This window comes from Chenopodium album, chromosome 10 (genome assembly GCF_948465745.1).
Source record: "Chenopodium album chromosome 10, dcCheAlbu1.1, whole genome shotgun sequence".
In the NCBI taxonomy this organism is placed as follows: domain Eukaryota; kingdom Viridiplantae; phylum Streptophyta; class Magnoliopsida; order Caryophyllales; family Amaranthaceae; genus Chenopodium; species Chenopodium album.
The window spans coordinates 43,748,822-43,762,249 of NC_137843.1; the positions used below are offsets into that span (position 1 = coordinate 43,748,822).

General features: G+C 33.8%; 1 protein-coding gene across 1 annotated transcript; it reads right to left on the bottom strand.

Moving 5' to 3' along the window:
• Positions 1–4,121: 4,121 nt before the first annotated feature.
• LOC145563957 (chalcone synthase-like) lies at positions 4,122–7,079 on the bottom strand. Its single transcript, XM_081624337.1, has 2 exons — positions 6,832–7,079; positions 4,122–5,314 (listed from the first exon to the last, which is right to left on the bottom strand). The coding sequence occupies exons 1-2, from the start codon at positions 7,010–7,012 to the stop codon at positions 4,317–4,319; spliced, it is 1,179 nt and encodes a 392-aa protein (XP_081480463.1). The 5' UTR covers positions 7,013–7,079; the 3' UTR covers positions 4,122–4,316.
• Between the last annotated feature and the right edge of the window lie 6,349 nt (positions 7,080–13,428).

A 13,428-nucleotide genomic window follows, 5' to 3' on the forward strand; every position in this document is an offset into this window, starting at 1 on the left:
CTCACAGTTGAGCCATTGAACCCGATCACTGGATAGGACACTTGCGACAGATACTGCCTGCCTATCATCATTTCATTGAATTCCTGCATAAACAGGACATTTGCGGAACTCCCTCCGTCCACCAAGACTCGCTTTATGTCGACCCTGTTAATTGTCGTTATCAACACTAGGGGATCATTATGTGGAAAGATAATTCCCTAGCATCCTCTCTTGTAAACATCACATCAGGTATATCTGCCGGTCGGGGGCGGCTGTCTGCATCTAACGCATTCACTATATGGCGGTGCTCCGACAAATGCTTTCGCGCTCCACTTATTGTTCCTCCATGAATCGAACCACCAGTTATCACATCAATTTTCTTCCCTATTGACAATGGTGGCTTCCCACCATCTCCCTGCCGGCTTATTTGTACCTGCTGCCTCTTAGGCCTTGCCTCTAGCTGTTGACGTTCCAACTGCAGATACAGTGGTGGTTGATTTCCCCCCGTATGCAGCCGGTATTGAGTCAAATGACCCCTCCTTATCAGCTCTTCAATGTTGTCTTTCAATTGCGTGCATTCTTCAGTATAATTCCCGACATCTCGATGGAACATGCAACACTTCTTTGCATCTGTTCCTTTGGCCTTTATGGGCATGGGTCTCACCCATCCCTCCCTGTTCTGGTTGACTGAGTATATAGCAGCTCTGGGCGTATTCAGTGGAGTATATATGATGTATCGCATCGGCGCTTTAGCACCCCTAACCTCCTGCCGATTTCCTCCTCCCCTCATTGGGACGGGATTTTTCAACCTTCCACTTCCTAAGGCTGCTCCCTCAGAGGAATACTGCACTCTGTCTGTTGGGGCAACCTGGCTACTTGTTTTCATTATCTCTTTGCTTTTTATGTAGTCGTGAGCCTTGTTAAAAGCTGTTGCTAGTGTCGGCAAGTTTTTTCTTGTTAAGTACCCCTTAAACTCAGAGTCGTTTCGGCCATTCATTAATGCCATAATGGCTATTTCCTGCTGTAACTTTGGAATTGTGTTTGCTTCATTATTGAACCTCCTGATGTAGTCCCTTAGAGACTCATCTGCTTTCTGCCCCACGGCCATTAACTCCCCAGAAGTTCTCTGTCGAACGCTGTTACTGATACATTGCCCCACAAACATCTACGTTAGCTTCTCAAAGCTATCCGCTGTACCACTCCCCAGGTTGTTAAATCAATCTGCTGCTGCTCCGGACTCCAGTTAGGGTGGTCGGAAAGACCTTGCACTAGACCGCATCCGAATTGGTATACAAAATCATGTGCCCTTCATAGGACGTTATGAACCTGCTTGGATCACCTCTTCCATCATATCTACATGTTGACATTTTAACCTTTCCATCGACTGGTCCAATATTTCCTACGTAAATGGCGATGCCCTTAACTGAATAGTTGTTTGGATCACCCCTTGCCCCACATTCTGCGAGCTTCCCTGCCGCTGATTTTTGGTATTAACAGCACGACTAAAGGATTGTGACTCTGTCTCATGGGAGGTTGTATGCGTCCTTGGCGGCGACACTTCCCTATGCGGGTGGCTCGGCGAGCTCACCGCTTGGTTAAGTTGACTATTAAGATTTACAATGGGTACCCCTCCTGCTGCCCTGGTAGTTCCAGCCTCAGCTTCCTTCCTCTTCTTTCTCAGAGCTGACATCACCCTGGCCGCTATCTCCAAATCCTCCGGGGTAAACTCGGCCATGGGATCTGCCACTGCATCAATATGCCGCTCTAGGGTTATCAGCATATTAAACTGATTTCCTTCCAGAGTGTGGGTTTCATCCTCTATCTCCACCTCTGGCTGCGTTCCAGTCCAAGGGTTGATTATCCTACTTAGTCTATTGTTACTTTCAGGTGTTTCTTTGTTATTGGCCTTGATTTCTCTGTGTAAGGTCCTTAGGCGATAAAATTAATAACTACCCCCTCCTTCTAGCGCCAAATTGTTCTTGTTCAGATCCGATTGCCCGTATCCGAGATCCGTGAAGACCCTATCGTCTGGCTAAGCACCTAAATAGGAAGAGAGGATTAGCTAACCCCAGAGGAAATGCAGGGATAACCACTTCGATGATAAAGTTAGAAAGTGTTTGAGAGAAAAAAGAAGACGATATGAAGAGAGAGAAATAAAGAAAGAGAGAGAGTAATAAATGCCCTTCTTTAATTTGGAGAATCCTACATATTTATAATGACTTCAACTGCTAGGTGGCAGCATGCTATGCAAACCACTTTATGCCAAGTATCGATTAATCAACGCCACGTGCTCAGTTTTAAGAGGTGCCGATATTCATGCTGTTATGTGACGTCGCTGATATGGGTTTTATCATTATAAATCCAAACCCGCTTAGACCGTAAAAGAGTAATTATCGGCACTGTACCAGAATCGGTATCTTCCCATACAACTATGGATATTTTATCCTTGTTTTAATTTAATTTAAGAGTACCGTTTCCCTCTAAAAAAAGGTAATACTAATTTGAATTGTTTTAAAAAAAATTGAAAGGATAAAGGTAGTATGGATCGATCCTAAGTCTTATGTTTCGATTCCACAATTAGACCATAATTACCGCTGAGCTATATCATATTAGTCAAAATTTACACAAAAATTTGAATATTTTAAGGGGGCCAACACTATAAAAACATAATACCTGGTTGTTGGGCAACAGGGGTCGGGCCTCCACAGCCCCCCTGTGGCTCCACCCTTGACTACCTATCAAAAGGTATTAATAAAATTGTGCATGTGCCACGTGTATCCCTTCATATACCGTTATCACGCCACATTATCATTCAACAACCTTTAGCATCACGACACATACATCATCATTATTCAATGATCTAAATTACAATTTGCAAAGAGATTTGAACCTCAAATCTCATGTTGAAATCTCATGTTGCCATGCAGTACTATCTTAGCTAGAATTAAATTATGCTTTATTAGACCACATTTATATGTATAAATACATACAAGTATTATAATATAGAATAAAAATAAAAATAATAAAAAATTCAAAAATGAGTTATTATTGTCATTGTATTCTAATTTATCATGTTAAAATATTTTATAAGTGTTTTGAAGCGTCTAATATAAAAATGAATTATTCAACATATTACCTAGAGCGAACCTCGAGTGACACACTAATTTTTGTATTATAAGTTGATGACATGCATAAAAAGAGAAATGATGAGAGGAGAGTGTCATGTGACCCTATACTTCTTTAAGAATAGTTCGGATTTGAATAAATCACGCTAAATTGTCGTGTGACTTGTGTCGATACACATTGTAAATAAATTGACTTATTTTCAGATTATATGGAATAATTCAAGTTGGATCAGTTTTGAATCTCTACCCATGACCTTAAAGTTAAGGCTAAATCCCTACCGTTATAGCAATTCTGGATTGGTAAACCTCACCTAATATGACCAAAACAAATCTAATTTAATTATTGTTAATTTTTAATAAATTAAAATTTTAATATATTATACATATATCTTAAATTCAACAATAAGAAACAAGATAAATGAAAATAAAGCCTATTCAAAATAAATAAATGAGAAAATAAAGTCATATATAAAAATAAAATACTAGGTCTCTCTCCTATCTCCTCCTTCCTCTCTCCAAAACCCTGATCTCCATTGTTGAAAATTGAAAGGGCTTCCATCGATTTTAACCAATGAAAAGCCCCAATTCTTGTTTCTTTAAAGTTTTTTGTAGGTTGTATAGAAATGCTTCCTCCTTTTGGGAGGAATTTTTCTCCCTCGAAATAAAGGGTTTCCAGTCTCCTTCGAAAGACAAGGGTTTTTCGACCTCTTTCGAAAGACAAGGTTTATCTCCTCTTTTCGAGGGAGAAATTTCTTAGTTTTGAATCTATGATATTAGATCAAATGGATTGTCGTAAATTATTTCGTTGGTGAAAAAGTTATCAAGTTTTCGAATACAAACAGATGAATCAGAAGGAAAACATCCTCACGGCTACAAAAGATCGTTAGATTGTCCCTCCAAAAGGTTGATACAGTTGTCATTGCATTCACATAAAAATATAAAATCAAAAATCAAAATAAATTTTTTCTTTTATATAAAAGCAATAGAATTTAACAATTTTTTCTTACGTTTTAGGTCGTATGGAGTACAAAGCTATGGGAAACAACATAAAACGACAATATTTATTACATTCTATTTGTAGAAATAATATAAGAAACTAATATTTTGCTCCAAGTTGAAACTAGTAATGTAATGAACTTCACCTCAATTCTTTTTCCTCAACAAATTTTCTTTCTTACATATTTTTCTTGGCTCCTCCGTACACCAAATAAATTAACAGTTCAAAGGAACACTGTGGAGCACAACCGTTTCAACAGTTAGTCCAGGCCCGAACCCGAATAAAACACCCCAATCGAGCCCATCGCCGGTGGTTGCCTTCCCTTCCTTCATAGACTTCTTCCTCATCTCATCTAGGATAAAGAGTACACAAGCACTAGACATGTTACCAAATTCACTTAGCACATTACGGGTTGCCGTGAGTTTCTCTTCTTTAAGGCCCAATTTGGCCTCAACCTGGTCCAATATTGCAGGCCCACCAGGGTGCGCAATCCAAAAGAGGGAGTTCCAATCACTAATCCCAAGAGGGGTAAAGGCCTCCTCGAGGGCCTTATTAATGTTTTTAGAAATAAGCCCAGGAACATCTTTTAGTAAGTGAAAAGTTAGGCCTACTTCTCGCAAGTGCCCGTCGATTGCACCCTCGGAGTCCGGTAATATAGTTTGGGCGGCCCAAACCATTTTAAATAAAGGCCTTTCAATAGGCTCATCTGGATCAGCACCGACGATCAATGCTCCGGCCCCATCCCCAAATAGGGCCTGGCCCACCATGGAGTCCAAGTGGGTCTCAGTGGGCCCACGGAAACAAATCGCGGTAATCTCAGAACAAACCACCAAGACGCGGGCGCCACGGTTGTTCTCGGCTAAGTCCTTTGCGAGGCGGAGGACAGTTCCGCCTGCAAAGCAACCTTGTTGGTAGAGCATAAAGCGACGAACAGAGGGGCGTAGGCCAAGAAGTTTAGTGAGTTGGTAGTCGGCCCCAGGCATGTCAACACCAGAGGTGGTGCACATTATAACATGGGTGATCTTAGACTTAGGCTGACCCCATTCCTTGATGGCCTTGACTGCCGCCTCTTTGCCGAGCCTAGGAACCTCAGATACCACAATGTCTTGGCGAGTGTCCAAGGAAGATCCCATGTAAGTAACCATGTTAGGATTTTCCTTGAGGAATTCTTCTGTCAAGTGCATGTAACGTTTTTTAATCATGGACTTGTCACCTGTATAATTTCAAAATGTTGTTAGGAATAATGAACGTAATGAGTAATTACTATGATTAATAAAAACAAAATTAAAAAACCATGTGATTTAATTTATAAGATATGGACATGTATTCAACTACTTTGTACAAATGTATACCATTAGTAATATAATAGCGAAACAAGAGATGTTACTCAATAATAGCTAGTGTATGTGTAATGTGTCAAGTTAAGTTTGAGAAAAGGGCACATTAATATTAATAGTGAAGGTCCCATTCCCCTCCGCATACACTCAAGAAGATAGTATCAAACTACTAGTCTGGACTAAGTTAATCCATGAGGGATACTAGCTAGCTTAGTTTGGCAATTCATTTTACCTTAAAAAAATTATTATTAATATTACTACTCATTTTCTGAACGCCAATTGAAACGTCAGATCACAAGATTTCAAGCATTGAAAGCGTAGTAATGGGTTGCTCTTTTTGTCATCAGTACGTGACTTTATAGTGGAACACAAAAATATCTTGGGTGTGTATGTAAAAAGAGCATACGAAAAACATTCTTCAACTACCTATTTCAGACATATATAATTTTGCAACTAGTAGTGAAATAAAATCTATACTTCTCAATTACAGATTTTAACAAGCAATATTTAACATTTGAACCTCTAACTCATTTCTCAAAATTAATCATTATGCCAATATATATATATATATATATATATATATATATATATATATATATGCCTAATTAGGTTATTTGAGTTTAACTATCTATAATACAGTAGAAAATTTACTTGAGACATGGCCATGACCCCATGACACGTGGAAGGTCCACGCCCATTTAAAGACTAACATACCCATAAATTATATTTTTATAGTCTTCCCTAAAGAAAGGATTTGATTAGTTTAATATAATTAATCTACTATTAATGTAATTAAAGCACCTATAATTTTTTATGTTTCCCTAAATTGTAGACTCTTCCACTTAAAAATTAACACATAGATATAAGGTACCACTTATATTTATGTGTTGTTTTATAAAACCTTAATAATATAAAGTATAGACAAAAACTAAAACGTAGAAATAAGCATTTCACATAAGCTCTAAACTATAAATAATATGATTAATTAATGATCGCATAAGTGAAACTAATATTGGAGCTAAAAGTTCAAGTAAATAGATATGACACTTTGAAATTAATAATAGTATAATAATTTGACTTAATTCACTTCAGTTTTGTTATATTTACCTTATTTTCATCAAACTAAATATGTTTTGAGATTTAAGCTTTTTACTTGTTACATGAGGCAGAAAAAGTTAGAAAAACATGCAAGTAAATCATACTAGCCAGGCAAATATATAAATGGCATCATGCACGAATGTACATACATTTTTACTTGTTACTACTATATTAAATCAATATAATAATTTTATTGCATTATCAAATATCATAAATATATATAGGCAATGTAGCCAATCAATGCAAACACATAATAAACAAATTAAACGAGTGTATAAAAATAAAGAATACATACACATGCGTTTAAACTTTTCCTTCAGCTCAGTCATATGCTCGCTCTTGGTAACCCGAAAATAGTAATCCGGGAAATCAGATTGATAAACACAATTAGGTGGTGTTGAGGTACCAATTGCCAAGATCGTTGCTGGCCCATCTGCTCTTTGAGCTTTGCGAATTTCCTCTAATGAACTTGTCATTTTTTTAGAAAGATGTTACAACTCACAAAATTATTAAATAAAATAGGAAATTATTTTTGTATTTTGTAGTAATGTTGTAGAAGTTGTAGGATGAATAATGAAATCGTAACGTAGGACTTTATAAGAGTGAAAAGGGTTTTGGTAGGTTGCATGGAAGGGCAGTTAGTGTCCACGTGGTTTGTTCCCTTTGTGGTTAGATATTTTGCCACATCTATTCACTCTAACATCAACCTTAATTTAATAATTGTGTTATTTTTCCCCTCAAAAAAAATTATTGTGTTGTTTTCACTATTCATATTATTTTATTTTATAATTATCTTCTAGGACAATTTCTGCAATTAGATTAGCAGAAATTGCGACCTTGTTTTCCTTTCAAGCTGCACTACTTCGGTCACTCTGTATTATGTATCAAGATTGTGATCTTGGTAAAATACAAATTTTATAAATTATTTAGTAATTATTCTTTGGATAAAGTCAAGTATAAATATATTTTTTTTTTCACAAATTTTTATATATTGCTGGCCACACTGTGTGGCCGGGGTTACTTATAAGAGTTACTAATTCTAGGGGTACTCGTTTGGTCAGGGGTTACTTATAGGGGACCCTTATTTAGGAGTCATTACTTATTTAAGGGTTATTCTATCGGTCAGGGGTTACTCTCGCACAAAAAACGCATTAACTAACTGAGTAAATTTAGAATAAGTAACTCTTGACTGACTAAGTAATCCAAGCGAAAACACGTTAACCGACTGAGTAACCCTATAATAAGTAACACTTAACCGATTGAGTAACCCCTAAATAAGTAACCCCTGAATAAGTAATCTCTATATGTAACTCCTAAAAGCACTTTTTTTTTTTTTCGTGAAGTATAAATATCCTTTCATTGATGAAAATTAAATAAATAAATGATCATATTATACATTATATGACTAATATGAGTAGAATATTTGTGCCAGAAAAGTGTTAAACCATAATATATTGTCTTTTTGTTCCGCATATTTCTTCTCACTTGGTGTACAGCGGTAGAGCCACATAATAGCAACAAGTCAACAACAACAACTAAAAGCTACTTGTATAAAAGTAAGTAAGACTGTAAGTTTCAACTTGATAAGTTAAGTTTAGTGAAAATAAGTCATGAGTAGAAAAAATTTATTACACTGTAATAATAACTTAAATTACATTCAGAAAACTTAATTAAAAAAAGGCCGAAGGTACTTGTAATTACTACGTATTTTTTGAGGTGAGAATAGACAGCACTAGTAGGTAATTACAGTATAACAAGAAAATCATCTCAGCATATATAGGGGGTCAAATTTTGATCAATAATTTTTAAATTATTATTTTCTAAAAAAATTTGCCAAAAATTACTATTTAAAAGACTAGTTTTGAGAACAACTAGCTTCTTAAATTTTTTGAAAATTTAACATAAAAATACAAAAGATTTGAGTAGCACCATCTCTTTCTGTTTTCAGACTAGAATCTTCACTATTGGGCAATGCCATTCAATTGCTCGATCCAAATCCCTCTAATTTATAAAACCCTAATTTTAATTTTTGACAAATAAGAGCTCAAACTCCCAAATTCAATTGAAAAGTTAAATTATTTTTGCTGATTTTTAAACTTATTTTTTTTATTTATTCCTCAATATATATTTGCATTTGTTCTTTAAAGTTACTTTTTTCGAAGCGCTTTCTGTGTGATAGGCCACACCATGGGGTTGCTTGTTAAATTAGAAAAACGGAGTAACCCTTATAACACTAACAAAATAACCCCATAATACCGACAGAGTAACCCCTTTTAGTGACGTGGTCTCTTTGGCCATTTTGGATGGGTCTCTTTGGCCAAATTTGTAATAGTATAACTATGTAACACCTATACTATAACACTAAATAAGTAACCCCATAATGGCTAGCCACATGGCCAACCAAATGTAATAATTAGTATACATATTTTTATCGATAAAATTATTTTTACTAAACTAAACTAACTTTTGCTAAACTTAACTTACTGTTACCATTCGTTATTATATATATTGAATGTTATTTGAATAAGGTAGTAACGATTTATTATTAGATTTTACATATTATAGCAATTAGTCACATGAACTTATGATTAGCAAGGAGTTTTAAGGGAATATTGGTATGTATTTGTTGGTACATAACAAGGGCATAATGGTAATAACTTAGTATAATAATAAAGGTGATGGGACGAGAATGAGGGATAACTCAACTGCTCAAGTTGTTTAAGCTTTCTTCTCGATTTTCGGTGATCTTGGGATCGATTTACATCCCTCGCCCTTGTGGCTCTCTAAACACTATAAAAAAAAAAAAAAAAGATAATGAGACCACATATTTTTACTTTAGTTTTCAGGGTTTAATTGTATCATTACAGTCATTTTAGTACCATTATCACAACCAATTATTATACAATTACATTATCAATGACACAATTTTACATACAACCTAGTAATACATAAACATTTCATATCTAGTGGTACCAATATTAATTTATAAAATATTTATGAATTTGCTATATATGTATACCAACATATACAACACTGCATTACTACTTCTTTGGTTAGCATACTTAGCATGTAGGTAAAGGAAAATGGGTACGCATCACACAAGTGTATGGTTGGTGCCTTGAGCCCTTGATGGGTAATATACTAACATGAATATTCTATTATTATTCTATATGGAAATTCTTTTTCTTTTTTTTTTTATTATTTTTTTTTACATAGGGTTGCTACTTGCTACCGATCCAGTAAATTTCGAAGGTCATTCAATTCAAGACTCAAACTTTAGTTCGAGTTTGTAGTATTTGACTCTAACCTACCATGCATAGCTGGTTTTTTTGGCGGGTAGTCTGCAATGATGGGTGTGTTATGGCCAATTGGCCTAGTGGATATGAGTATCAATCAAGGTGTCACAATTTTATTTTATTTTTGGTAATTTTCCATGATTTAATTTATGTATTTTCATTAATAAAAATATTTTTAATATTGTGCATAAAGTCATCAGGGTTACAATAAGAATAATCTATCTATTAGATATAATATCATGAGAACATTAATTTACATTTATTCTATTATATATATATATATATATATATATATATATATATATATATATATATATACATTGGTCAAACGAGAAGGGTCTTATAATAAGAAGGATGAGAAGTGATCTAATGCGTTTAACTAAGATGATCTAATGGCTTATTAAAAGCTTCATTAATTGTAAAAATGTAAATAATGTTTTCCCCCATTTCTCTTTCTCTTCCTCTTCCCATATTCCTTCCCTGTCTTTCCTCTCTATTCATCCCTCTACCACATTTACTTTTCAGAGTTTAAAAGAAGATTAACATAGAAATTATCCCCATTTATCTCTCTCTCTCCTCTGTCTTCCTCTCCTCCCTAATTATCTCTTTTCCTACCATTTTTTTCTTCTTCAGATTTCAAAGAATTTCATGCTCTAGAAAATAAGTCGAGGACATTAGCAAACATAGAGAGGATTATATCAAAGAGTAAAATTTAAACATGCATAACTTTTAAGCTATATATGCATTTTTTTAATTAAGTGAACAAATTGTTGAATATTCTCTTAATGAGCAAGGTATATCTATTATTTATGATTTAAAATCTAGTTAAGTGATTGATGATTTCCACATTTCATCATTATAAATTGACAATGGTTTACCCATTTCATCATTATAATGATTCGAGGGTGTTCGCAATTCGACATTCGAACTCACCTACATAGAGAAGCATGGAAATTCGATCCTTACTTCCGAGTTTGCAAGTAGCATATAGCCACATTTAGTTTTCATCTATAATATTAGAAGTTACAGCTTGAATAAGCTTTAATGGAGGAGAGAGAGAATTTATTACAGTGAAGAGGAAAATGACGGTAAAAAAAGAATGTGCATAATTTTTAAATAAAATGTACATAACTTATGTACTAAATGTGCATAATTTTTTCTGGTAAATGTGCATGTTGCAAAAGTATAATGTAATCGTTGGATTAATTTGCATGGTCAAGATTACATCTCATTATAAGATCCTTCTCATATATATATATATATATATATATATATATATATATTGGTGTTCCACCCACTTCACCTTTTGAGCTATTTAGGTGTATAATAATACTACATATATAAATATATAAACTATGAAATATTAATGTGTATTCAATTAGGTCAATTGTTATTATGTGCACCATGGTGCACCTAGAAATTGGTGTACCACGTCTATACTTTTGAACATTTTGTAAAAAAAAAAATTTGAACACTTTACAAAAAATGAACATTTAGTAAGAAAATATGAAGACGTCACAAAAATTGAATATAAACATGCAATTTTATATTTTATAAAGAAATGTTCATTTTATATGCAATAAATGTTCAGTTTATATTACAAAATCATTGAATTATAACGAGTCAGACAAACTTCTTTTAAAATATTATTGTTTATTATATAGTGTTGTATTTAATCTAATACATGTTCAAAAATTGCGATTGTTCAGATTTTTTTAGTAAATATTCAAAATTTGCAATTGTTCAGATTTTTTTACTAAATGTTCAAAAGTATAGGCATTGTGCATTGCGATCGTTCAGAAATTTTTACTAAATGTTCAAAATTTGCGATATTCAGAATTTATTATTAAATGTTCAAATTTGTGATTGTTCAGATTTTTTACTAAATGTTCAAAATTTGTGATGTTTAGATTTTTTACTAAATGTTTAAAATTTGCAATTATTCAGATTTTTTTACTAAATATTCAAAAATATAGGTGATAGTTGCACCACGATACATCTTAAAATTTACGCAGTTAGGTGGTAAGATAAATATTAGTATTTGGGCTAAGGCAACCAAGGAAGCCGTCTTGGGACCACAGATGAGGGAACCAAATTCTATAAAATCAAGCTAATAAAATTGTCCAGATATAAATATAATACTCCTATCAAATAATTACATGCAACAACTTAAGAGAAGTTAAATTCTATAAAATCAAGCTAATAAAATTGTCTAGATATAAATATAATACTCCTATCAAATAATTACATGCAACAACTTAAGAGAAGTTGAAAGTGGCTTGTTGGTTGGTGCCTTAGTGCTAACCCGTTATAGTGTTTTGATTTCCATAAGGTTTAAGACTTTAAATTTTGTGAATTGCTATTTGCCACAATAAAATTACTCAATCTATAGTATTAAATAACCTTCATGTCCCTTTTAATTTTAAAAATTACATACTCATTCAACCACCACTAACTTTGACCCACTACACTAACCTTGACCCTCCAAGCCACCTTGACCATCAACTTCACCACAAAATACCACCACTAACCCTAACCATCCACCACAACGGGTGGACCTTAACAAATAACTTGACCACCAACATTGTAGATTCACGACGGTTGACCACCAACATTTGTACTTTCCGACCATTAAAATGAGTTGATGCTGGTCCGCGTTCATAACAGAGGCACTTGGTAGGGAAGACGAACCTTCGACGCCGTCGAGTCAAATATATGTCGAACTTTTTTTTACATTTTCCAATGTACACGATCGCATGTAATACGCGATTGTACCATGGTACAGTCGCATGTAATATGCGACTGTACCGTGGTGTAGTCGTATATTACATGCGGTCGTGTACCGTTTAAATTTTTAAAATATTGTTTAATAATAATTAAAAATGACAAAATACATTTAATTAGTAAATTTACGATTTTTTTCTTTTTTTAATTTTATTTGTTTCACATAAATTTAATTTAATACTCATAGTTAAATTTAATTTTTTTTTTAAGGACAAAATTTAATTTTAATCTTTAATATATCATGTAATAGTTTATAAGAAAAAAAAAATAATAATAAAAAATTGGAGGGGACATGAATGGTGAGAAAATTAGTTAGGGTCTAATATTAAATTGATAAGGGTAGAAAGGTCATTTAATATCGCGACATAAGTAATTCTATTGTGACATTTAATAACCCCTATTTTAAACTGTATTGCTTTTGAACATAAATTAAGAACGTAATAAAATGGAGGTTGTACAAAAATTATCACATGTGGCGAGAGACCTTGTTAGTGTCATTTTGATGGACGGTATATATTGGCATTCAAATATCAACATTTAATCATTTGCTGTCAATCTGTCTTACATAATTAAAGTTTAAAGTGGCCAAACTTTTGGATTAAATGTGTTAGGATCCTCTAGAGTCTTATAATAACTCTATAAGACATTATTTGGGTGCTTAAATGAATTCCCATTTCTATTAAATCATAAGCATTGTAAGGATTTCATGCCATAAGTCAATGCAAGTCCAAGCCTAAAAGTCATTGTGGGGTCACTAATCAGCCCAAGCGCTCTGAGCTCACCATGTGTCCAGTAGAGTCCACATTATTTAC